Raw genomic sequence first — 27,309 nt, forward strand, 5'->3', positions numbered from 1 at the left:
GAAGAGGTCCCTCCCACCATTCCAGAGCCCGATTCACATGGGGTAATATATCGAAGTATTGAGAAACCCCCACCGGTTCCGGACATGATGGATGAGAGTTGGCTCTCGTATGAGTTACCGGCTAGTACTCTTCCGGTATCTAAAGTGGAGATGAGACAACTACCGGAAACAATTGTGGATAATACCCTTTGGGCTAAGACCGCAGTTGATTTTTTATCTACATGAGTGGAGCCAAGGGTGTTACACTGACATAAGCAAACTCAACGATGAAATGTTTTTGTTGCTTGATCGGTCTTGGTGGGGTGTGCTATTAGGGGTTGAAGACAGTGGCTATTTCGATGGGGAGGTAAGTCTTATATTTGACTTATATATGATTTTGATTAAATTTTTTAAAAATTAATGTAATTCACTAATATATGTCTTTTTTTTGTAAAACAGCATATCGATGCGTGGGTGTCACGTCTTCTAATAATAAGGAAGCTTAGGGAAAAAAAAATCGCGATATACAATAATGCCGACGGCTTTTCACGCAGTTCACTTGAAGAATCAACAAGATGAATCATTTTCGTTGGGCAACGGACAAGCTAAACTTTATCCTGCATGGTGGGAGGTCGATAAGGTTAGTGTTTATTTTTTAAATTTTTTAAAGGTGTTCATAAATAAGTGCGCAAATAAATGAATTATTACTTATGATTGCAGGTGTTTATCCCTGTTTTGGAACGTCGTCATTGGCTTCTCGTCCAACTTCAGTTCCCATCCCTGAAGATAATAGTATATGACAACATGATAAATTACATATCACTGTCTGATTTGAGAGATATTATCAAGGGATGGAGCTCTCATTTGGCTAAATTCTTGGATGGGATTAATTATTGGACTCATTCTGGACACAAGAAGCCAAAGAAGTTCAATGTCACAGTTGTCAGAGACGAGACCGTGCCATAACAATCGTCAGGAGGCAGAGGGGATTGTGGTCCTCTCGTATGCATGTGTTTGGCGCGTTCGACGACGGGAAGCACAGAGTTTCTACCTCCCACCGATAGAGATAGAGCTGCAGTAGGCTTGTGGTTTCGGCATTATATGGCTAGAGCGATATATTCTAGACGCTGCCTACCTGCATCTGCGTTATAAAAGTATCCATTGTGAATTGGTAAGTCAAATGCAAGTTTTGTTAACATATATACTCCTTTTGGTTTGAAAATGTTTGGTTAAGTACCTATAATTCAATAATTTGTTGTTTATAGGTTTTAGATGTGTAGGAAGTCTTGTTTGAGCAAATGTTTGGTTTTTGCAGGTTAATCCTTAAGTGAGCTGCGTGAAATGGATGTACGGGTGCAAAAGTTGATTCATTGATTCAATAATTGATGAGGAAATAAGAATTATTATTATTTTTTGATTGTTTAATTGATTTGTAAAAAATGATTTGTAAATGTTGATTTGTTTAATTGGTGTGTACATAATTCTTATTTGTGTTTGTTTAATTGATTGAAATGTAATAGTTGATTTGTTGATTTTCAATCTGCATTATGTTGAAGGCAAAACAGACTATCGCAACACGAAACTGACTATCGCAACGAGAAAATCGCAATGCGAAATGAAAATCGCAACAAGAAAATCGCAATGCGATTTTCAAAGTTCGCAATAGGTTTTAGTTTCGCAACACAAATTTTTTGTGTATATATCTACGCATAAGCAACAACTTATAACCTAAATCCCTAAATCGCAACTCATTTCATCTCCATCTATCACTCTCTCCGGCGACATCCGTTCCTACATCCTTCCCCATCCGGTAACAGGTCTTAGTTTCGCAGCTCGTTTGTTTAGTAAATTAATTTACAACCATGAAATCATATAATGTTGATTATGTTTGGATAGATTTGTGTTTTGGAGGGTCATGGGAGAATGTTCATGGTGTTTTACAATATATTCCTTTACCCATGAATCTTCAACTAAAACTGTCATTAAAAAAGTTAACTTATGAAACTCTAATGTTACGTGTTTCAAAGAAATTGAATTTAGAGCCCCTAAGTGGATTTAGTCTATCTTATCAGAGGAATGGTAAAGTTTATTTGTTAACCGACAATGAAGATGTTGAACGATTCATTGCTTACATTAGTGTTTCAAGTGATGATGTTACATTGTATGTTGTTGAACCTAGAAGTAGTATTGTTGGGTCAGTAGCGGGTAGTAATCAACTAAGTTTTTCTCAAAACCCACAACCTTTCTCTAATCCAAATCCCAATCAACTTTCAGCACCAAATTCTGGTTTTCGTATTGACCAATTAGACGATGATGAGCCAACAGAAAAAATTGTGAGTACTAGTCAGTATTTGAAATTTGATATTGGTCAATACCTGGACTTTGATATTGGTCAATACTCGGATTTTGATGATGTTTCAGAAGAAGAAACAGACCCTGCGTGTAATGATTTTGATATTGGTCAATACCCAAATTTTGATGATGAAACAACCGTTGCCGAGGAAGATGTTGTTGATGATAATGAGGAGGAAGTGAAGGTTGTGAATGAACATGTTGAACATCCATTCTGTAATTCATATAATCCTGAAGAAGAAAAAAAAGAAGAAAAAGTCCCCGAAGAAAAGAAAATGCCACGGGAGTATAACTGGAATATGCCAGAATTACTTCAGATACCGGAAGAAGAGTTGGTAAAGAAAGCAGTTGATTGTTACACAAAAGTTATTCGTATCAAGAAAGATGATTGTTTTGATACAAAGGAAGACTTGAAGATAGCTTTGTATACGAAATGTGTGGAAGATGGCTATCAACTAAAAGTTAACAAATCAAGCAAAGATCGTTTCGAAACAAGGTGTATGATTGACAAAAACTGTACGTGGCGTATGATTGCAAAGAGGATAAAAGATTGCGAAATATTTCAAGTTAGGACTTTTATTGATAAACATACATGTTCAAGAACCCAAGTTTTTCCTCACCATAGACAGGCAAACAAAAAGGTGTTGGGTGGTTTTCTGGCTGAGTTAATGTTTTTGAATGGCAGGGTATATCGGGGACATGAAATTATGACTGACATGAATGCTCGGTTCAAGATTAGTATATCATATTCTCAAGCTTGTAGAGCCAAATGTTATGCCTTGGAATTGTTGAGGGGTCGCCAGAAGCATCGTTTGCCCAACTGCTGGCTTATTGTCACAATTTAAAGCTGAAAAATCCTGGGTCGGTAACTCATATCAAAACAGATAGAGATGGACGCTTTGAGTTGCTGTTTATCGCCATTGGTGCTGCGGTTAGTAAATCAATATAATTCTGTTGACTCATTTCTGTTAGTTACATGCATTTCACATTTAAATGATTATATTTATTGTGTATATTATTTTGTAGATTCGTTCGTTTATTACTTGCATGCGCCCAGTTATTATAGTTGACGGAGCACATTTGAAAGGTCGATACCTTTGAGTAAACTTATTAGCAGTAGCCATGGATGCTAACAATGGGATATTGCTAATAGCTTACGGGGTTGGCAAATCTGAAACCTCTGATTCATGGAAATGGTTTATGGGGCATCTTAGGGATTGCATAGGTCCTATTAGCAATCTGACAATCATATTCGATAGGGCAAACTCAATTGACAACGCTGTTAGAAGGTGTTTCCCAGATGATTTTCATGGACTTTGTGGTGTTCATTTGTATAGAAATCTAAAATCAAGGTCTGCTGGTATAAAAAAGCACAAATGGACATACTGGAAGGCTGTAAAAACTTATCGGGAAGTGGATTTCAATAAGCATATAAACTGTTTAAGACGTGTTTTGCCTCAGTGTGCTCAAACACTAGAAGATGTCGGGTTTGAAAGATGGTCAAGAGTACATTAACTTGGAGCAAGATATGGTTTCATGACGTCTAATAGTGCAGAATCAATCAACGCTCTAATTCGTCATTCCCGGAAATTACCCATTACTATGTTAATGGAGTTTTTTCGAGCCTTTATTCAACAGTGGTACTACAAGAAAAGAAACCATGCATGTATTATTTCTTTGAATTCGTAACTTATCATATATTTTACTAAGTATTATTTATTTAAATTTACATGAACATTGGAACATCGTGTTACACCATGGACTGAAAAAAAGATAACGAAACGTGTTGTGAAGTCAACGTTATGGAGAGTTGAACCATGTTCAAACACTTTGTTTGAAGTACTGGATAATAACTTAAATGGGCTTGTCGATCTAAATGCAAGCACGTGTAGTTGTATGAAATGGCAAACATCTGGTTATCCGTGCGGCCATGTTATAAAAGTTGCTCTTCATCTAAACCAAGATGATTCAAGCACATACGCTATGGATTGCTACACTACAGAAGTATATCGACAGACTTATGCCGAGATTGTCTACCCTATTCCACATCCTTCTGAGTGGGACATACCAGATGACTTACAAACAGTTTTGCCACCAGCCATGGACAGAAGGCTACCTGGCCGACCAAAAAGTCACGATCGTATACCGACTAAGGGTGAAGAGAAGAAGAGATCGACATGTAGTCGGTGCAAGGAAAATGGACATACAAGGTTGACATGTGGATCACCAGTGCCATCACAATCATCTTTTTCTCTACCAAAATATGGATCATCATCAAAATCCAAACCTCATATGGTGTCAAGAAAAAGGCAATTAAAATTGCAATCATCTTTAAAATCCCAATCACAACTGGCTTCACCTTTTGGGACTGTTAACTTAGGTGATTTTTAAATGCAAACGTTGTATTATGTAGATTTTATGTGTGAACTTTTAACATTTTCAATTAGGCATGTATTAGTAACTTGAGTTTGAAAATTGCTATGATCTGTTCAGTTGTTATCACTTAATAGGCAATCATCTTAATGTCTATCGCAACGCGGAAATTACTATCGCAATACGAAATGAAAATCACAACGAGAGAATCGCAATGCGAAATGAAAATCGCAACGCGAGTTTCGCAATGCGAAATGAAAATCGCAACGAGGGAATCGCAATGCGAAATGAAAATCGCAACGCGAATTTAATTTCGCGTTGCGATTCTCTCGTTGCGATTTTCATTTCGCATTGCTATAGTACTTTTTTCCTTTAACATAATGCAGATTGAAATCAACAAAATCAACCATTACATTTCAATCAATTAAACAAGCACAAATAAGAATTATGTTAACATCAATTAAACAAATCAACTTTTACAAATCACCTTTTACAAATCAATTAAACAATCAAAAAATAAGCAATAATTCTTAGAGAAATAACACTTCTACTATTGAATCAACTTTTGCAGCCATACATCATTTTCACGCAGCTCACTTCTGAGATTAACCTGCATAAACCAAACATTTGCTCAAACAACACTTTCTACACATCTAAAACCTACAAACAACAAATTATTGAATTCTAGGTACTTAACCAAACATTTTCAAACCACAAGCCTATAAACATACCAATTGTTTATGGACATTTTTATAACGCGGATGCAGGTAGGCAGCGTCTCGTATATATCGATCTAGCCATATAATGTCGAAATCACAAGCCTACTGCAGCTCTATATATCGGTGGGAGGTAGATACTTTATACTTCCTGTGATCAAACGGTCCAACGCCAAGCATACGAGAAAACCACAATCCCCTCTGGGTCCTTTCGTTTTGTTGTGGTGCGGTCTCGTCTCTGCTAACTGTAATATTGAGCTTCTTTGGCTTCTTGTTTCTAGAACGAGTCCAATAATTTATCGCATCCAAGAATTTAGCCAAATAAGAGCTCCATCCCTTAATAATATCTCTTAAATCAGCCAATGATATGTAATTTATCATGCTGTCATATACTATTGCCTTAAGGGATGGGATCTGAAGCTCGACGAGAAGCCAATGGTTACGTTCCAAAACAGGGATAAACACATGCAATCATAAGTAATAATTCATTCATTTGCGCACTTATTTATGAATACATTTAAACTCAATCTAAAATAAACACTAACCTTATCGACCTCCCACCATGCAGGATAAAGTTTAGCTTGTCCATTGCCCAACGCAAATGATTCATCTCGTTGATTCTTCAAGTGAACGGCGTTAAAAGACGTCGGCATAATTGTATATCGTGTATTTCTTTTATTTTCCTTAAGTTTCCTAATTATTAGAAGACGTGACACCCACGCATCGATATGTTGTTTTACAAAAAAAAGACATATATTAGTAACTTACATAAATTTTAAAAAAAAAATCAAATTAAAATATAAGAAAAATATAAGACTTACCCCTCCATCGAAATAGCCATTGTCTTCGACCCCTAATAATACGCCCCACCAAGACCGATCAAGCAACAAATAGATATCATCGTTGAGCTTGCATATGTCAGTGAAACACCCCTGGCTTCGCTCATGTAGATAAAAATCAACTGCGGTCTTAGCCCAAAGGGTGTTATCCAGAATTGTGTCCGGTAGTTGTTTCCTCTCCACTTCAGATATCGGTATGGTACTGGCCGGTAACTCATACGAGAGCCAACTTGAATCCATCATGTCCGGCACGTCAAAGGGTTTCTCAAGAATCCTACATATGACGCCATGTGAATCGGGCTCATGAATGGTGGGAGGGACCTCTTCAACGATGACAGTGGCCTCTTGAACGGTGGGAGGGGACTCTCGAGGAATGATAGGGGCCTCTTCAACGATAGGAGTGGACTCTTGAGGGATGACAGGCGAGTCGGGCTTCTTCTTGCGGTTTCTTCGCACTATTGGGGTATATAGAGACTTAATAGCACGTGCACGCCGTCTGATGCGTGAACTCTGTCGTGCAAGAAAAACCCGACGTAAAGCATCCACCTTATCGGTCCGCTAAATAATTAAATACAAATATCAGTAAATAAACAGACATTATATTTAAACAGTGAAAACAAAGACAAATATATTTTAAACTTTCAACCAAAAGACAAAACAAAGACAAATACTAACTTCACAGTGTTAAAGAATACACAGTTTAGCAGAATTGGCAGCAACCGAATAAATTTACTTCAACCAAAAGACAAAACAAAAAGACAAATACTAACTTCACAGTGTTAATAAACAGTTTAGCAGTATTGGCAGCAACCGAATAAATTTACTAAGCAATCTAAGTGAAATGGTTAATTTAAGTGAAATTACGAGTAAATTTATCATCAAGTTAAATATGGAAAATCTTAAACTTACCTCGTTGTGTAGAGTATAAACCTCATTCTGCAACGATACTACCATCTCACGTAGAGCGGCAACCTCACCACGTAAAGTAGACACCTCCACACGCTATGCACCATCGTTATCGCGTAGAGTACCGATCTCCTCACGCAAGGCATTGACCTCATCACGTAACTCCCTTGACTCATCCCGTGAAGGTGGAGAACAGGGAGATAGAAGTCGTGGCATCTTTGCCGGTCGCCTATCATGAGGTGATGGTGGAGAAGAGGCTCGATGATGTGACGGGATAGGTGATGGCTCTCGTTGTAGAGGTGTATAGTCGGGTCGATCAGGTGATGGCTCTGGGTGAGGTGATGGCTCTCGAAGTGGAGGAAGTGGAGGCTGCTCATCATTCGTGACATCAAGAAAACGCTGACTAGCTTGCCACCAATCAGTGGCAAGCTCAGCCTCCGTGGGTGTCAGTCTCATTAATGGAATGTTGGCCTCCTAAAAATATAAAAACTCAAACAAAGTTAAACGTCTACTATTAATAACTTGTTTATATATGATAGTATTTGTGTTAACTTACATTATTTATTGTCGCATATGGTATTAAGTCTTCCCAATCCAACAGGCGTTTCCTCTTCCAGGAAATAGCCCTGGGAATATCATTTGAAGTTTTTATTACATATGTCTTCATGGCGGGAAAGGCCTCGAATATCCAAATCTACAAACAATATAATAACAAATATTAGTAATTGTTAAATAATTAATTATAATTTTGAAAACATTATATAGAAATTCTTACCTTAAAGGCCCAAACAAAGCTTGACAAAGTGTATTTCGACCCATCGCCCCGCAAACTTTTGCGGTCATCAAAGGCAGGCGACAACTTAGTCCAGGTAGCTTTCCATATATACGAACCCCACGGAAACAGATTCCATGCATTTAGGTCCTCTACCAATAATATTAGCTCCTGAGGAATAGGTTGTCTGGCCTCTCTGCCTAAAAAGCCGGCATACAAAAGTAGTAGAAGGCATACTCGGACAACATCGACGTCATTCATCCGAGTAAAATCATCTTTCTTATTAAACAATTTCTTCATGTCGTCGACATGTAAGTTCGGCTTCTCTATTGACTCATCAGGAAAAACCCTGGATAACCATGATGGGCGGGTGATATGACGAGTGTACCGGCCTACATCATCGTGTCCGAATCGTAGACCAGTGATTAAGCAGAACTCCTTCTGCCCAAAACAAGTATACGCCGGTGGAAAATGAAACCATATCTCTTCCTCACCACGTTGTATACTGTCGGGTAGATCGCTAGTCATGGTCTGAAGCCACAAATAGGTCAAATTAGCATCTCCACCGGATGTTGTACTCTCAGCCATGGCCCGAAGCAGGTTTCCTCAAACAATTTTCTTTGTGCAGGTGAAAGCTTCGAAGCAATTGTAGTGGCTAGGCTAACTTTATTCCTTAATGTCAATGAAGCCGAAAAAAATTTCTACAAAAACAATGAACATACCAAGTTAGATATACCAAAAACTACACTGTCAAGATATACCAAAAACAATAAACATAAATAGTAGTTTATTCTTGAAACTAAAATTTACAACACTGTTTTATCTTTTGGTTGAAATGAAAATCGCAACGAGATAATGAGAATCGCAACGAGATAATGAGAATCGCATTGAGAGAATCGCAACGCGAAATGACTATCGCAACGAGAGAATCGCAACGCGAAATGAAAATTGCAATGCGATTTTGGTTTCGCGTTGCGATAGTTATTTCCGCGTTGCGATTTTCATTCTCGAAACTATTCTTCTTCTGCATTACTTCAACCAAAAGACAAAACAAAGACAAATACTAACTTCACAGGCTAAACAGTTTAGCAGTATTGGCAGCAATCGAATGAATTTAATAAGAAATCTAAGTGAAATGGTTAATCTATTATTGAAATTACCAGTAAACTTATCATCAATCTCAATATGAAAAACCTAAAATAATGCAAAATTTTCAAAATAAAAATAAAACAAAACTAACCCTCGGAGGTTGATTTTCCATTTTTGAATGATTGTGAGGGATTTTTGACTGTGAATGGTTGTGAGGGATTTCGCCGGCGATGGAGACGGAAATCTTCGGAGATGAGGACGGATTTCGCCGTAGAGAGTGAGAGATGGAGATGGGACTGAGTGTTGTGATTTTAGGTTTGAGGTTATGAGTTGCGATTACTGTGGACGGTTCAGTTTCCGATTTATTAAGAAAAAATTCGTGTTTGGATTTTGAAAAAAAAATACGCGTTAATACGAATGGCGCTATGTAAATCGCATTGCGATAGTAAGATTCGCATTGCGATTTACGTATTCGCGTTGCGATTTTCCTAATTCGCAATTAGGAAAATTGCATTGCGATAGTCAGTATCGCATTACGATTTTCCAAATTTGCATTGCGATTTACTTATTCGTATTGCGAATTGGGAAAATCGCAACGCGAAATTGGAAAATCGCATTGCAATAGTCATAATCGCGTTGCGAATCTGGAAACTGATTTGCGATAATGGAGATCGCGTTGCGAATTAGCGATCGCATTGCGATTTTGTTGGTCATTTTGACAAATCCGGAAAAAGTTGGTTAAAATCGTATATTATATGAGATTTTTGGTCACTGAGGTTATTTTCTCAAATCAATATTTCTTCCCTGTTTTTCTCAATTTATTTTTTATCCATTTTTAGGATAAAATATGCACTGTTTTATTGAATATATCGATTATTAAATTATTAAATAATTTCTCAATTATAATATAATATTTTATTGAATTATTTGATTATTAAAATTTATAAGATGATCACTCGACTATTTATATGTTCTAAATTTAACATTTTCTATTAAGAAATTAACATTCGTATAAACTATTTATATGGTCACCCTATCATGATTTTTAAACACTGATTCGATAACATAATATTTTAATCATTGACTTGATATCATAATTTAAACAAAGAATCATCAATAAAATACAAGCCAAACGATTCTGAGATCAAATTTTATTATATATCAATCAACATGTTCACGTTTAGCTCAAATGATCGTCAATTTTTTAACAAAAAATTGACGAGTTTGAAACATATAAACAGTCGAGTGATCATTTTATAACTTTTAATAATCGAGAAACACAAATAAACATTGTCCTATAATTGAGGGATCATTTTATAACTTTCAACAGTCATAAAACTCAACAAAACAACATCATATAATATTCAATTTTTCGATTATTCGAATTTTGTAAATTAAAAACGTGTCAACAATAAAAAAAAATACTAAAACACAGTATCCGTATAAGCGGAATATTAATTAACCTTAGAGTGTCGTGACGAAACGAGAATCCGAATCCGAATCTGAACCCGAACTCAAGCCTAAACGGTAGGTTTCTTACCTTGCTATCAAAACTTTGGGTAAAAATGATAGAGGAGATGAACAGAGTCCTTTTAAGGTGCCACAAGTCCTTCAATGGTATAAAATAGAGATTCAGCCCAGTCAACTTTAAATAGCAAAGTCTGCAACGTGCGCATCACGTCCAGTTGAGGATCGAGCTTCCGCTGCCATCCCTACCACAGATGGAAAACGAAACACAAACGTAAATCCGAGTTTTACTTCTTAAGTTTTCCAGATCTATGCGGCATTGTTCAACAAGAAGGTAAATAGAGATTATATACTAATTCCTTTCACCTTCGTGCAAATTTTGGTGAGGGTTTACAAGAAAGATTCGGCTATGGTATGCTACGAGGTTTTCTTGGATATGCTCAAGACAACAATGTGCAATGCATTTTTCTCATTGTAATGAAGGAAAGAAAGAGAGAGAACTATGATAATGAAGAATTCTTTCGAGATGCTATGTAATACAACCCCTGCTAGAATTCAAACACAGAGCTGTCCGCCCGGCTTCGGACTTTTCTACATCAGCACTCACTTGGAGATCCATTTTACTCCAGACTGCAAGCACTAATATTAATCAAAGGTACTCTAAACAACGTTTACTTTGAGTTTGAGAACATCACAAATGGCATTTATGGTTTCCATTGTGCCATTGAAGATTTCTCAAATGAGTTCAAGAAATAGAAGTATGCCGGCACATTACATGTGCATCCTTAAATTCTATGTTACTCAGACTCCAATGTCAATGCCGGATACGGATAAGCATTTAACGTGGATATGCTCTTTTCTTTCCTTTTTTTCCTTCAAGTTTTTCTATGCATGTTGAGGGCCCTTGCACGATCATATCCCCATACCTACGTCTAACATGGGAATTTCACAAAAAAGAGTCGGAGCAGCATAGATTAAATTGCATTACTTGTCACACGCAGCAAATAATTAAAAGGAAGTCAACAACTTTCTTAGGAAGAGAAGTCTGAGATAAATAGCAGGCAAAGACTGCATTACCTCGAGAACCAAGGTGGTAACGATTACGGTACAAACATTTCCATCAATGTTGACTTTATGACGTCTAACATGCTCAAGCAGTTGCTGTATGCACTCGCCTGGGTGGATAGACTCGCCAACTGGGGAGTCCCATAAATCGAAAGATTTCTCAACATCCTGCACAGCAATGTAAAACGCATAGATTTAAATCATTTCTTTTGGGTACAATAGAGAGCGAAGGCCTAGAGTTTAAGCTTAGGCCTTTAAAGCACACTAACCTAATTAATTGCATTTTACAATCTAAGAAAGGTTCCAATTATCCAGAATAGAGATGAAATGCATGGTCCACAAAATGGTACTCCATTACTAGAAGAAACAGATTCATCATTAGGTATTTCTGCTCCAAAGTCAAATGCTTGGTCTACAAGGTTCTAACTTTGTCCAATAAACCAATTTTGATATGAAAACATGGTTGAATGCTTAAAAAAGACGTGGTAAAACCATGAAATATGTTGATGAATTCTTGGATAAACAAACTCTTCAAATGACAGTCCTACAAACTTTTATGATGGTATGGAAAATAAGTATGTTAAATCCACCATAGTGCATTACATCCACAAAAGCCTTTGGATTGGGGCAACGTTGCTTTTTAGATAATCTAAGTGTGCACTCAGCAGCATTGCGACCATCTCGAAGGGCAACAGCCTTAAAAAACTCCAGTAAGTTCAATCGATCTGCCCCAGAGAGTTCAGCTGTCATGCCCACATCAAGTAAGATAACATGAGGCCTTGAACTAAAGAGTTGGTTATGTGTTCGTCTATCTTTTATACGGACAAGAATATTTCCAGGATGCATGACCGCATGAACAAAATTATCTACCTGGAGAGGAAGAAAGGAACCCCATAAGTTTAAACCCAATCTTTAAATCATAGCATGACTTACACATGAACTTTTCAGATTCAAAGTAGGAAATCAAGTACCAGAGCATACAGTGTAGAAGAAACTGCACAAACGATCTAATGCAATGCTAAGCGGTTTAACCACCACTAGAAGAAGAAATGAAATAATAAAAATGATTGAAAGAATGAACAAGAGGATAATACCAAAAGCATTTTTAGAAGTGCATGTGTTCCAATGTGAGCTAGGGAACTTTTAATCTGTTCATGTCCCTCAAGCTCATCCACATAGTGCAAAACACTTTCTCCGTGCTCATAAGTCTCTACCAGAACCGCGGGGTGCACCAAGGGGTATAGAGGCTTCGGAAATGAGACATCCTTCCATCTGCGGAAGTTGTAGATAAAACGGCTTAGTTGTGCAGCTTCCCTAGCAAGATCAACTTGAGACATCATGTAAACAGCAAATTGTTGTAAACTTTCATCCAATCTCAACCACTTCAACGTAGGGATAAACTTTGAAAATTTAGCTACAGAGTTAATTATCATAAAGTCCCTTCTAATTGCGTCACCAACCCCGGGATGGCGAACCTTTACAGCAACTACAATGGGCTTGGTCTGCTGACCAGGATATCTATACTTTAATGTTGCTCTATGAACTTGAGCAACACTTCCAGATGCCAAAGGTTCCTCTTCAAAATCTGCAAAGATTTCAGATAACTTTCGACCAAATGCATTTTCAATGGACTTCTTTGTGAAAGAGAAACTATGTGATGGAGCTTTTGTATGAAGTTCAGAAAGTACATCGCAAAGATCTCTGGGAAACAGATCCGGTCTAGTCGCAGCCCATTGACCCCATTTTATAAACGCTGGGCCTGCTTTTTCTAGCGTATGGTGGAGAATATGAAGCCATTTTTTTCTGAATTCAACACCCAGAGAATCCACAAAGGGAACCATTGCTATGCTGGGTAAAAACAAAATCGCTAAATAGATAGCTCTGTATAACAAAATTACAAATTCCAAAAGGAAAAATACAAATGATGCCAAGTAAACATGCCCATCTTGTGCTTGCAAATAAAAAGAATCCTTTGCGGAGAAGCCTTCTGCCTCTGCCCATTTCGGCTGGGCCCAGGCTAGCTCTCCGAGTAAGAATGCAATAACACCAGGAGCTATGAGGTTCGACCTACTTAAAGCCAGACTTGCTGCACGGGCAATTCTACTTATTGGTGTCAAAGCTGGACCATCATAGTAAAACACTTGAAAAAGCCTCTTCCAAGTAATGTGGTTTTACCGAAAATGCATAGCTAGGCGAAAGTGCATGGAAGCTCCGGGGCTGATAACTCTTAGATAATCTTTCCATTACTTTGTACAATGTAAAAGGCATAGTATCTTCTCTAAACGAATGTTTATGCTGTGAGTATAACCTATAAAGTGAGAAAGGGAACTCAACTTTCGGATGCACCCCATTATTATTCGATTCCCGGAAGCTACTCTTCCAGTTTGAACGAATTGATCGGCCAACCCTCCCAGCATTTCCATAGCCCAATAATCTGCACAATGTTAAAACATGTTTCAATTCAAAAAGATGAAAGAACAACCAAACTGGAAACAATAAAATTAACTCTATCTATATCTATAACATTTTCAAATAAATAAAAGCCTTTTTTAATATATTTTGGCACTATCATTTACACTATTGAAGATGAAACTAAAAGAAATAGAATTCAAAACTCGACCATAAATTTATAAACTAAACCTAAACAATAGCAAAAGGCAGTATCTTCAGTAAACTAAGCCTATTGCGAATATTTAAGCCCATTCCGATCAATACAATTAAAACACCAGAAAGTAATACGAGTTCTTTTAAAAATCTCAATAAAAGAGAATTTTCTAGAATACAATTAACCTCGACATGGCTGCAAACGAAGCCGGTGCAACTACCGTCGCCGGCAGAGAATAATTTTGATTTCAGCCGTGAAGGTAGTGAGAGGCGGCGGCGGCGGCGGTGGAGTGGCGCATGGTAGAGTCGTACACGTAGCTGAGGACGATGCAGGCAGACACAGTGATCGCTTGTTCCAATAAGATCCAAGTGATATGCCGCGATTGTTTGAGGGTTTCTTTTATAGGGTTAATTGCATATTTAGTTTCTGTATTGTACATTGTTTCCAATTTGGTACTTTAAACGATAAAAACCGTACTAAAATATAATCGTTAATAAAATTTTATGTATTTCAACTCGGTAAAGGAAAAATTGTTTGACGATTTTCGAAGATGATTATTGTTGTTATAACTCGTGAGTCTAAAAAAACAAATATTTTTAAAAAGGGTTAATTATATGTTTACTCACTGAATTTTATTTATTTTTATTTAATTTACTGTATTTTTAATTTTTTTTAATTTATTCACTATTCTATCGTTAATCTCGTAACAGCCTTAATGACATAACTAATTTAAAAGATTTTTTAATCAAAAAAAATGTATCTCTTTAAAATCCCTTAAATTTTTCATCTTATAATTTTTATCCTATACATTTTCTTCCCCAAAGAAGTTGTAACCAGACTCACAAAACACAGCTCCAACACCATTATCCCATCATTTTTTCTTTTCAAATTCAGCCTCACATGGCATGTTCTTTCTCTCCCTCCTTCAATCTGACTTGGATTTAAACTCGAATGAGGATTCAAGCTCTAGGTTCGGAATCAACGATGAGGAAGATAAGGTTGTGTAGTCAATCATTACATCTTTTTTCTTTTGTCCAATGAGCCTTTATTTAACACGAGCATCGTTTAAACATCTAATACACTCCTGAAACTTAAAAAATGAGGGGGGAAAACACAACACAAAGCTTTTAAACCCAAACACCCAAAATCAAATAAAACAAGTGTGAAACACCCAACGAGAAAACCTCATCCTTACATCATCCTTAAAATCGAAGACCTCCTTAATGTACCCATTCAAAATGGTTGTCCATTGTTCTCATATATAATGGGGTAAGGGGAGGTAAGATAATAGGCGGCCCTCAACACTAGGTTGAGAGCAGCTTCCGTAGGAGACCTCTAAATTATTAAATGTCCTCCATGAGACTCGATCTACGACCTCAAGGTTAAGAACCTTGTACTCTACCAACTGAGCTGGATGGTCATTTCAATGTACCCATTCAAAATACACTCTAAATTATACAAACAAACATAATTTACCATAAAATATCAAGACCTATTTAACACCCAAAGATTAAACCCCAAAAAAATTGATTTTAAATTCGATAGAGTATCAGAGATAGAGGAGAACAAAGGATAAAACAAAATCAAAGCAGCAGTGAGAAACAAATAAACATAAATAAAATAGAGGTCTTATTATCTAGCATCTACATTTGAGTAGGAGGTGGTGCAGAATGTTTAACTTTGTTCTAAGTCAGCGGTGGTGCAAACTATTTAGCATTGTTTTGAGCTAGCCTTGGTACAATTTATTTAGCTTTTCCCAAAACAATATCGAGGATTTGAGAGTTAAACCGGTCAGACTATTGTTAACAACCGAATGGGTGGTGGAGAAAGGGAACAAATGGATGAAGAAGATGAGCGAAAAATGAGCAACGATGAATGAAAATAATATAAAGAAATTATTAATTTAATTTAAAAATTAATAAAAGTGTCATGTCATCTCAAAATTACGGAAAAATTGACAGTGACTAAAAATTTTAATGTATGAAGTTCACTGATTAAATTAAAAAAATTATAACTACGGTGAGTGAAATAGAAGAGAAAATAAAGTTTAGTGAGTAAATATATAAATTTACCTTTTTAAAAAATTATTAATAATTTGAACAAAAGAGAAAAAAATCACATATGATAATAATTATTAAATCTTTTAAGTTTTAGAGTTTTCTATTGCCAATAAAAATGAACATTGAAATTAACAATAATAATAATTTTTAATGTCCTTAACTCTAAATTTTAAGAGATAACAATAATTCTTTAATTATTGAGATTTCTTAATTCATACATCTATTAATTAATCTTAAAAGTAAAATTTAAAAACTTTACATTATACAAATATATCTAACATATATATATATTCATTGTATATTTAAAAATATAAATAAAAATGTATTATAGTAATTATTGTTAAATATATAAAAGTGAATTATATTATTAGTTTCAAATCGAATAAGATTATATATTTTTATCATAAATCTAAATTTTAACTCGATTTGATGTAAAATTATTTTTTAAAAATTAACTTTATAAGATCAAGTCGAGTGGAAACGTGAATTTAAATTATTATTTTTATTATTATTATGTTTATATTTTGAGAAAAATTAATTTTGTTTACTGGTCTAAAGAGGTTTGGAGGGAATAAGCAAAGACTCTTGCTTCAAAAGCACACGCATCCTCTTTATCTCTCCCAATTAAAGAAGAAATTCTCAGAAGGGAAAAAAATCATTCTTTCGGCGAAAAAAAGTCTCTGCATTTGCTTGAACTTAGGGCAAAAACCTTATTCTTTCCCTCTCTTTATAACCTAAATCAAGCCAAAAGGAAAGGGAGGAGATAAACCCTATGGACCTGCTCCGATCCAATCTCTCTCGGGTTCGGATCCCCGAACCTACCAATCGTATTTACAAGCAAGAATGCTGCCTCTCCTTCGATTCTCCGGTACTCTTTTCTTTTCATTTCTTTGTTATATATAAAGTTCTCGATTGTTATCTGTTTGTTTCTGGAGAAACTACTGGATTTGTTGTAACTAGTTTTAACTAAGAACACTCTGTTGATACGATACGTGTTTTGAGTTTTGTTTGTTTCGGCTTTGTTTTGCTTATTTGTTGTTTGGCTTCCGACGAAGTTAGTTAAAGCTCAGATTATTGACTCAAGATTTTTCCATTTAGTTTTGTTATTATTATTATTTTTAGGTTCTGTTTGTTCAAAATTCGTTCCAAGAACTCTCAAATGAGGTTGAATTTTCGCATAGGTCGAAGGTGGATTGTTTGCTGATATGAATACGTTTCTAGCATTTGGGAAAGATCACGTGGCTTTTGTAACTAGTTTTAACTAAGAACACTCTGTTGATAGTATACGTGTTTTGACTTATGATTGTTTCGACTTTGTTTTGCTTATTTATTGTTTGGTTTCCGAGGAAGTTAGTTAAAGCTCAGATTCTCGACTCAAGATTTTTTTCCATTTCTTTTTGTCATTAGTATTATTTTAGGTTCTGTTTATTCAAAATTTGTTTCAAGAGCTCTCAAATGAGGATGAATATTCGCAGAGGTCAGAAGGAGTATTGTTTGTTGATATGAATACGTTCTAGCATTTGGGAAAGATCACGTGGCTTTTGTAACTAGTTTTAACTAAGAACACTCTTTTGATACGATATGTGTTTTGACTTTTGATTGTTTCGACTTTGTTTTGCTTATTTGTTGTTTGGCATCCAAGGTAGTTAGTTAAAGCTCGGATTCTCGACTCAAGATTTTTTCCATTTCTTTTTGTTATTAGTATTATTTTTAGGTTCTGTTTGTTCAAAATTTGTTTCAAGCGCTCTCAAATGAGGTTGAATTTTCGCAGAGGTCAGAAGGAGGATTGTTTGTTGATATGAATACGTTTCTAGCATTTGGAAAAGATGACGTGGCTTTTGTAACTAATTTTAACTAAGAACACTCTTTTGATACGATACGTGTTTTGACTTTTGATTGTTTCGACTTTGTTTTGCTTATTTATTGTTTGGCTTCCGAGGAAGTTAGTTAAAGCTCAGATTCTTGACTCAAGATTTTTCCATTTCTTTTTGTTATTAGTATTATTTTTAGGTTCTGTTTGTCAAAATTTGTTTCAAGAACTCTCAAATGAGGTCGAATTTTTTGCAGAGGTCAGAAGGAGGATTGTTTGTTGATATGAATACATTTCTAGCATTCGGGAAAGATCATGTGGCTTGGAATTACGAGAAGACTGGAAATCCCGTGTATCTGCACATTAAGCAAACAAAAAAGTTGGTTTCAGATGATAGGCCATTGAAGAAACCCACACTTTTGGCTATTGGTAGTACTTTTACAATATTCTTGTACTTATGGTTTATTTATTTATTTATTTTTTTACTGTTACCGCTTGCTGCTTGTGAACATTATGTTGTCTTGTTATTGTTCATGTTGGCTGGTCGGTATATACATACTGTTCCTTACTTTACTCCGGCAAGCCCTTTTTTGTGCGCCTTAAGAAAATATAACAGCTCTAGCACCTTGAGTGTGTATTGCATGTCCTTGATAACGCTGGAACTGAGAAGGGTCCCTTTCTTGTTTTGCACTTAATTTTTACAGTAGTGTGGGTTAAGTTTTTGAGATCTCAATGTATAGACATTTGTTATTATTTTATGCGGCTCCAAATATAAGGGAAAACATTGAAAATTCCTATGTCAAATACATAATCATGTCCGCAATTCTGAGTTGAGACCATTAAATAATACACGGTGAGGCCAGTATATTTAATTTCTTTGATTATGTGTTAAAGCATAAGTGGTGCTCGCAGCTGCTAATAAAAAATTACAACAATTTTATCCATGTACTAGCATGTTTAGAGAATTAGAGCTATTGCTTGTTGAACCCTTGTCAAACTACAAATCACTACAACTACAAGTCAAAGTATGAAAAGTTCAAATGTTTTCTGAAGGATTTATTGCTGTAGTACTACCTTTGGTGAAATTGATTAATCTATGCAATTTGATTTATAGGTATTGATGGTGGATTTGAAAACAATGAGCCAGAATATGAAGAAACTCACAACATAGTTATTTTGCCTAGCTATGTAACACTTACTTTTCCATCTGTGGAGTTGCCTGAGAAGGTATGAATTGTCTCAAATTAAATGTAGAAATTCTTCATCTTGGACGAGAACCAAGCTTGTTTATCCCTTATGAATACTGTAGGTAAGGTTGGCAGTTGATGCTATTTTAATGGCTGAGGGTGCTGAACGGAAAGAACAAGTTGCAGCCTGGACAGCTGATAAGAAGCAAAAAAGTACATATGCAATGGATTTGCAGCAAATTGGCAATGTTGTTGTTCCCCCATCTTGTTGGAAATGTGCTAAGTGTGATAAAACAGATAATCTATGGCTAAATCTCACTGATGGAATGATCCTCTGTGGGAGGAAAAATTGGGATGGAACTGGTGGTAACAACCATGCCTTTGAGCACTACAAGGAGACTGGCTATCCTCTAGCTGTAAAGCTTGGAACAATTACTTCTGATCTTGAAGCTGCAGGTAATGCTTCCTTATAGTTGTATTTCACTGTCTATATTTTTTTGTTTTCTGGTGTCGTTTTAGTAAGTTTCCATCGGTCCAGAATTGTTCTAAACTCTCTCTGCTCTTAGTTACCGATGAGATTTCAACCCTAGATATCTTTGTATTGAAGCTGTTTGGCACTGAAAGTCTGAGTTTTTGGCACTGAAAGTCTGAAATACAGTTTGGTGATTATCTTTCTTTCGAGCTTTGGTTTTGATATTTGTCAGAACTTACCTTGGGTAACTTATTCTGGCATTGCAGATGTTTTCTCTTACCCAGAGGATGAGAGCGTCATAGACCCACATCTAGCAGAACATTTGGCATATTTTGGTATCGATTTCTCATCATTGCAAAAGGTTAGCTTTTTCTTTTGATTAATTATATGCTGCTTAATGTTGTCCTTAAGATACATGTACATTATGATACTATAGTTGTATTGGCAATTTTGTTATGCAATTGTACTTTTGTGTTTATTATGTACAACAATATTTTGTATAAATCACGACAGACAATAACTTGACTGGTAAACAAGTGATATCATTACTGTAGAATGTAAGTTTCAAAGCTTACAGAAAACAAATAAGGAGATTGAAGTGTTATAATTAATTAGTACCATCTGATTAGAAATTATAATCTCTATCTGTTTCTAGACTGAAATGACAACTGCCGAAAGGGAGCTTGACCAGAATACCAACTTTGATTGGAATAGAATTCAAGAAAGTGGGCAGGATGTGGAACCAATTTTTGGACCAGGCTATACAGGTCTCGTGAATCTTGGAAACAGGTAATGTTGATTGTGAATAGGGCTGAGGCTTCTGGTAACAATATAATGATTTAGTGTTTCTGATTACCTAAATTTGTTCTCATGCAGCTGCTACATGGCAGCAACCATGCAAGTCGTGTTTTCGACGCAGTCATTTTTTAGACGGTAAGTTATAAAGCTAATATTGTGAATTCACTTAAATTTGGATTTTATTTTTGGGCAAAGCTTAATTGGAATTTCCCATGCTTATTTGCTTCTCTTCTCTCTCTCTCTTTCTCTCTCTTTTTATATTATGTTCTCAGATATTATATGAACCAAAGCTTAAAAATGGCTTTTGAGACAGCTCCAGCTGATCCAACTGTAGACCTCGACATGCAGTTGTAAGTTGCTTATTCTGGTTACTAATTCCTTTTTTCAATATTTTGTGTTAAAATAGTTCCCACTATTGGTAGTTATGATGATGTTTTATTGCTGTCTTTCTCGACAAAGATTGTGTGGTGATCCTTTATGTCATTTTATATACAATGTACAAATGATTCTCTTCTTATTCTGATGTTTGTTGTTGTTGAACTTTTTTTTTTGATAGAATTGTTGTTGAACTTATTGATTTGGTATTTTCCCTGTCTACTTTGTTCTGCTATGCATTTAGTAAGTAGTTTGATATTTTTGCCTCTTCAGTCTTCTCTACCCCGATGATCACATAACCGTTTTGGTTGTGGCAGAACAAAACTGGCACATGGTTTGCTTTCTGGGAAATATTCTCTTCCAGCATCAGAGGTACAGTAACCATGTCAATCTGTTTTTCTTAGTAAAGGCGCTTTTTCCCTCTGATTAATGAATTAATTGATTTTTTTTTATCATCCAGAGAGATGGAACTGCTACACCTTCAGTAAAAGATGCTGTAAGCTTCCCATTGTATATTTTGATCTTGGACATTCTTAGATGATATTATGGATTTGCCAAGTATATTGTGGTAAATGTGCGACCTGAAAATATCTGGTGAAGCATATGGTTTAGGTGTTTTGCTATAGAATTTGTGTCTCAAATCATCAGTAATTTTATTATCATCCCTACATACTATGTTTGAACAAACCTGACAGTTGTCTGCTAACATCTTTTCATTTGTTAACCTTCTGAAAATATCAGAAACAAGAAGGGATTCCTCCTCGCATGTTCAAAGCAGTTATTGCAGCTAGCCATCCTGAGTTTTCTACCATGAGACAACAGGTATGCCATCTCTACTAATTGTACAATGAAATAATTATTTGGTTTCTAGCATTAACTTGAATTTGCCTCATATCCAATACACCTTAAAATGGTTCTTTCAGATTCCATACAGAAAATGACGTAAAAGTTTTAAGGATAGATATGGCAATGTGAATAACTGACAGCATTTGTCATTGCAATAGGGCTTGTGTGTTAATCCTCTCATTGCACATTAGGATGTGTCTTGGGGCTCATAATCTACCCTATATGTAGCCATCAGTTACTTATATGGACACTTGAATTGTCTGTAGGATGCCCTGGAGTTCTTCCTTCATTTTCTTGACCAAGTTGAACGTTCTAATGCTGCAAAACCTGAACTGGATCCCTCGAGTAGTTTCAAGTTTGGTGTTGAAGATCGTATCTTGTGTTCATCTGGGAGGGTTGCTTATAATAAAAGGCTTGACTACATTCTTTCTTTGAATATTCCACTGCACGAAGCTACTAATAAAGGTAAGTTGTGATTTCTACATTTATATATATGTTTGTGTGTGTTTCTTTTATATCTCTCTTCTGTTTAAAAAGTTAAATGCTAATGCCTTTTTCTCTGAGAATTCTGAAGAGCTGGAGGCTTTTAACAAAATCAAATCTGAAAAGATGTCAGAGGGGAAGGATGTGTAAGTTCCAATGACCTTATATGGTACTTTTAGCCTTCTTTAGACCTTTTTCTTAGGTTACCTTGTTTTACAGATCCAATGATGAGATTGTTCGTCCAAGGGTACCTCTAGAAGCATGCTTAGCAAACTTTGCAGCTCCAGAGGAGATACCCAATTTCTATAGCTCTGCATTGAAGTCTAAGACAACAGCTCTCAAGTAAGATTTGTGCTCTTTAATGGGGTTGTCAGCCCATTAAAGAAAGGATAACAATATAGTTTAACTGATGGTGTTTTAATCAAAGGCTGCTGACTAGCAACCCTATTCTTCTTTTTTAGCATTGTATAGTGTTCGGAGGCTTATTGTTTCTCTTTTGTATTTTACACAACAGGACTTCTGGTTTAACTTCATTCCCCGATTATTTGGTATTGCACATGAGGAAGTTTGTAATGGAGGCAGGCTGGGTGCCTAAAAAGCTTGGTACGTGGACGTGATGTTGCTACTTACATTGCATGTTACTTTGAATTGATATTCATCATGTATATTGTCCTTTCAGATGTCTACATAGATGTTCCCGACATCATAGATATAAGCCATATGTGCAGCAAAGGCCTTCAACCCGGCGAAGAACTGTTGCCAGAGGCTGGTATGTGAATTAATGGATTCCAAGAATGTTAATTGAATTGAGAAGATGATCTAAAAGAAATTATTGATTTGTAATTTTTCTTATTGGCATCTGTTATTTCTACTGCATAGCTCCTGAGGTTGAGGCGGAATCAAGTCAACCCATTGCTGATGAAGCAATTGTTGCCCAGCTTGCTTCAATGGGGTTTAACCAGCTTCATTGTCAGAAAGCTGCCATAAACACTTCAAATGCTGGTGTGGAAGAGGCCATGAACTGGTTGCTTTCACACATGGATGATCCGGGTATTCAGGATTTAGCATTATAAGCATAATTTTGAATCTTTCTGCAAAGGATCTGCATTTTTTTGTAGCTGTTACATAGCATCATATCCAAGTGGTAATCATTGATCTATCTTTTCAGATATTGATGCTCCTATCTCCCATGGTGCGAAAGGTGCTGAGACGTCTATCGACCAATCAGCAGTTGATACTTTGGTTTCATTTGGCTTTCAAGAAGAAATTGCTCGAATGGCATTGAAGGCATCGGTAAAGTCTTCACAGCATTTCACTTCTTTTGCGGGTTTGGAACTTGTTCCATAATCTGTTTTCTTATGTCGGAAAATCTATGTTTCTACAGGGTTGCGACATTGAAAAAGCAACAGATTGGATATTTAACAATCCCAATGCCTATGCTGCTGCATCAACTATGGATGCTGATACATCAAGTAACAGCACACCTACTCCGGTTGATGCAGGACTGCCCGACGGAGGAGGGAGTGAGTCTTTTTCTCCGAATCTCAACTTATATTGTTTGTGTGTTTCACACTAGACTTCTTACTCGTTGCAATGTTTGATTAATGCAAGGATACCGGCTTTTTGGGATAGTGAGTCACATCGGAACCTCGACTCAGTTTGGACATTATGTTGCTCACATCCTGAAAGATGGTAGATGGGTGATATTCAATGATGATAAGGTTGGTGCTTCAATCAATCCACCCAAGGACATGGGTTACTTGTACTTTTTTGAGAGAATCAATAGCTGAATTTCACTTGGGAGACTTTAGGTACTCCTTTGGGTCTTTTATAGAGTTGGCTCCAATAACATTGCACTTTCATACATTTTAGTCCCCATATAATTTTTCCCATGATATGAATTCACTTTTTTTTTCTCGTGCAACTAACTATATTGATGCTTTGATGGCTAGTTATTACTATATTTACCCTAAATTGTTTTGTTTTTGGCCTAAGGGTGCATGAAGTCCTCAAATACTATTTTTGTTAAAGAAAACAATTAAGCCATTTGAACTTTTATTATACCCAAATGAATCTTCGAGTTAAATTAATTATCAATTTTAACCAAGTTTTAATTGTTTTTTCTTGAATATCACTAGCATATAATACATTGTTTTCTCCTCCCTTTTTAAAGGAAAAACATTAAAAATAATTAAATTATAAATAATTTTAATCTGTTTCTAAAGTTAATAAATTTGTGTAAATGTTTTTTTTAACAAAGTAAATGTTACTTTGACAACATGTGATGTAATATTGATTTATTCAAAAAACTTATTAAAAATTTAAAGGGTCAATGTTAATCAAAGAATTTATTGATAAAATTTAAATAAATAGATTTAATAGAATGTAAAAATGTTCATAGACTTGATCGTTTTTTTTCAAAAGTTGGAGAATCGTTAGTACCTATAAGTCATTTTTTCAAGTAAATGAATTTTATAGATAATTTTAATTAATATAGGATGATATATTTCTTTGAGATGATTCGAGTTTAAATAATGTTATTTATAGTGAATGTTTGGTTTTATGAAGAAAGAATGTTACATTAAGACTGTAGTCAAGAAAAAAAAATAGAATAATAAAGATGAAGGGGAATAAAGTTAAAGTTTATTGAAATAATAATTTAAAATGAAAAGGTGAGAAATCCTCCTCTAAATCTCATCACGGTCACGGAGCATACAAGAATAAAGCGGGACTCAGCCTAATCATGAGAAAGCAAAACTCAAGGTGGTTCAAAGCCCCATCCCCATCCAAATCCCCTTCACTCAACATGCAAACGATCTCCTCGTCTTTCAAATCACTCAACCCCAACGCCACACTCTTGTTCCTCAAGCTCTCGAACGTTATAAGCCCTCTTTCCCCATCCATCAGCAGCCTGAACCCTTTGTACAGCTCCATCAACAACCCTTCCTCCCCGTATCTCTCCATCATCGAAGGAAAGTAGTCCTCGAAATCCACCACCACTTCTTCCATGTAGCAGCAGCAGGGTTTAGAGTTTAGGTTTTGTTGTTGTTGTTGGTAGTAGTAGTTTGGGAGTTAAAAGGGGAGGGGATTTATATAGAGGGCTTGGAGGCGGGGCGAAGATGGGGGAGGTTTCCCAGGAAGGAGAGAGTGGCCATTGCAGACAATTAAGATAGATTTTTATGGTTCTATGCTGTGCTTCTTGCACTTCATTGCGTAACCACCCTACTTCCAGGAAGCTGCATGGATATATATTATATAAATAAGGATAAACACATGAATTTATGCTTAAATCCAGGGATGGACCTAGTGGGTGGCGGGAACGGTTGCTCCTTTAAAAATTCCATATTCATATATATTTTAGATATTTTCATTGTATTTTCTATTGGAAATATATTCTCCTAAAATTTTATAACTTCTACCATACTTAAAATTTTATAAATTCGTCTCTTCTAACACAAAATCTTGCGTTCGTCCCTGCTTAAATATATATATATATATAATTTTAAAGGGGTGGGAATTTGCTCAATAATTAAAGAGAGTATTATTCTTCTTTGAGATCCTAGAATCAAACGATTGTGTCTGCAGATGTATTGTCAATGATTAAGAAATATTATAATATATTATATTATAATCACTCCAAATGATTAAAATAAATTTTAAAAAAATGAATTTATAAAATTTTAGGAGACTGAAATCATATTATCAAAACAATAATATAAAAATATTCTTAAATTATACGAAAATTTAAAATTTAAAAAAATCCTTTATAACCCTTCTCGATATATCCTTTTATATATGTACATATATATGTGGTATGATACCGAATTATATCAAGTAGTCATATTAAGTCCAGACTAAATCGAAAGCCCATTAAGTATGCAATAGCATAATGACAAACAAAAATAAATCGAAAGCCCCGTAAGTAAATTAAAAATTTAAAAGTGATGCAGTGATGAAATTATGATTTAGCCTAATAATAAAGAGACAGAAGCGGTGTTCTGTTATCAGATCCAAACCGTCCATTTAATTGTCATCCTACAGTCATAAATATTGATCTTCGTACTCGCTTTCCATTGGATTACTTCTTCACGATCTCCTCTATATATACCCAAAATAAGCGGCAAAAGATTTCACTGATTTTCTATTTCTCTTCTCAACGCTCTAAATTTTGTATTTCTAAGTTTTACTTGTTCGTTTCTGGTACAAATGGCGGGTCGGGGCAAGACTCTCGGTTCTGGAGCGTCGAAGAAGGCAACATCGAGGAGTAGCAAGGCCGGTCTTCAGTTTCCGGTGGGTCGTATCGCTCGGTTCCTTAAGGCTGGGAAATATGCTGAGCGGGTCGGAGCTGGGGCTCCGGTTTACCTCGCCGCCGTTCTTGAATATCTAGCCGCTGAGGTACAATAACTTTTCTTCTTTCATTCGAATTTTCTCATATCTTTTCTTTATTCCCCTCCTTTTTGCTAAGAAATTGTCGGTAAATTTCTCTAGAAAGTTTTGATTTGTAACCTAATTGAGATTTTCTGACTTTTGTTCCCTGAATATTGAGGGGTTTTTTTCATATTTCATTTTTATATGGTTTCTATCAACAATGTTCTTCTCAAATTTACTTTGTTAATTCAAATTTTGGGATTTTTTTTCACGTTTTATTAATCAGATTTTTTTAAAAAAGGATAAAACGATTTAATTAGCGTGAAGGTGAGGTATCATCTTCGGATATACCCTTTATTTTAGCAAAATTCACTACCTATCCCCAAAATTCCGAAACAGCTGATAACTTAGGGTTCTTATTTACCTATGAACTCACTAAATTATATTATTTATCTTGATAAAATCCATCTGCTAATCTTTTCTATAATTACCCGTTTGTATCAGGTTCTCGAACTAGCTGGAAATGCGGCCAGAGACAACAAGAAGACCCGAATCGTGCCACGCCACATCCAGCTCGCCGTAAGGAACGACGAAGAGCTGAGCAAGCTTCTGGGCGATGTGACAATTGCCAACGGCGGTGTTATGCCCAACATCCACAACCTCCTCCTCCCCAAGAAAACCGGAACCTCCAAGGTCGCTGGTGGCGACGATGATTAAATCAGATGAGTTTGGATTACCCTAAAAGCC

The 27,309-nt window shown here is 35.8% G+C and overlaps 3 protein-coding genes and 1 pseudogene across 3 annotated transcripts; 2 read left to right on the forward strand and 2 right to left on the reverse strand.

Moving 5' to 3' along the window:
- The first annotated feature begins 1,806 nt into the window (after window positions 1-1,806).
- LOC120189308 (histone H2A.6-like) lies at window positions 1,807-27,309 on the forward strand. The gene is made up of 5 exons (XM_039192623.1): window positions 1,807-1,814; window positions 2,022-2,025; window positions 16,509-16,517; window positions 26,387-26,589; window positions 27,067-27,309. The coding sequence occupies exons 4-5, from the start codon at window positions 26,401-26,403 to the stop codon at window positions 27,277-27,279; spliced, it is 402 nt and encodes a 133-aa protein (XP_039048554.1). The 5' UTR covers window positions 1,807-1,814; window positions 2,022-2,025; window positions 16,509-16,517; window positions 26,387-26,400; the 3' UTR covers window positions 27,280-27,309.
- Window positions 10,538-14,602, reverse strand: LOC120189333 (annotated as a pseudogene).
- On the forward strand, window positions 16,777-24,109 carry LOC120189304 (ubiquitin carboxyl-terminal hydrolase 14-like). The gene is made up of 20 exons (XM_039192619.1): window positions 16,777-17,091; window positions 18,291-18,462; window positions 19,148-19,260; window positions 19,343-19,676; window positions 19,959-20,053; window positions 20,348-20,481; window positions 20,569-20,625; window positions 20,763-20,840; window positions 21,183-21,237; window positions 21,326-21,361; window positions 21,607-21,687; window positions 21,978-22,176; window positions 22,286-22,340; window positions 22,414-22,536; window positions 22,709-22,797; window positions 22,874-22,963; window positions 23,074-23,244; window positions 23,363-23,487; window positions 23,579-23,717; window positions 23,806-24,109. The coding sequence occupies exons 1-20, from the start codon at window positions 16,996-16,998 to the stop codon at window positions 23,982-23,984; spliced, it is 2,421 nt and encodes an 806-aa protein (XP_039048550.1). The 5' UTR covers window positions 16,777-16,995; the 3' UTR covers window positions 23,985-24,109.
- On the reverse strand, window positions 24,883-25,242 carry LOC120189309 (calcium-binding protein PBP1-like). Its single transcript, XM_039192624.1, has one exon. The coding sequence runs from the start codon at window positions 25,201-25,203 to the stop codon at window positions 24,898-24,900; it is 306 nt and encodes a 101-aa protein (XP_039048555.1). The 5' UTR covers window positions 25,204-25,242; the 3' UTR covers window positions 24,883-24,897.

This window comes from Hibiscus syriacus, unplaced genomic scaffold (assembly GCF_006381635.1).
Source record: "Hibiscus syriacus cultivar Baekdansim isolate YM2019G1 unplaced genomic scaffold, ASM638163v2 tig00116954_pilon, whole genome shotgun sequence".
In the NCBI taxonomy this organism is placed as follows: domain Eukaryota; kingdom Viridiplantae; phylum Streptophyta; class Magnoliopsida; order Malvales; family Malvaceae; genus Hibiscus; species Hibiscus syriacus.

Excerpts from the sequence above, each read along its gene's own strand:
- LOC120189304 (XM_039192619.1), top strand. The coding sequence starts at position 16,996 with ATGGACCTGCTCCGATCCAATCTCTCTCGGGTTCGGATCCCCGAACCT. Across the intron at positions 21,688-21,977 it reads TTTCTACCATGAGACAACAG|GATGCCCTGGAGTTCTTCCT; the intron begins GTATGCCATCTC and ends AATTGTCTGTAG. Across the intron at positions 23,488-23,578 it reads GAATGGCATTGAAGGCATCG|GGTTGCGACATTGAAAAAGC; the intron begins GTAAAGTCTTCA and ends ATGTTTCTACAG.
- LOC120189309 (XM_039192624.1), bottom strand. The coding sequence starts at position 25,203 with ATGGAAGAAGTGGTGGTGGATTTCGAGGACTACTTTCCTTCGATGATG.
- LOC120189308 (XM_039192623.1), top strand. The coding sequence starts at position 26,401 with ATGGCGGGTCGGGGCAAGACTCTCGGTTCTGGAGCGTCGAAGAAGGCA. Across the intron at positions 26,590-27,066 it reads TTGAATATCTAGCCGCTGAG|GTTCTCGAACTAGCTGGAAA; the intron begins GTACAATAACTT and ends CGTTTGTATCAG.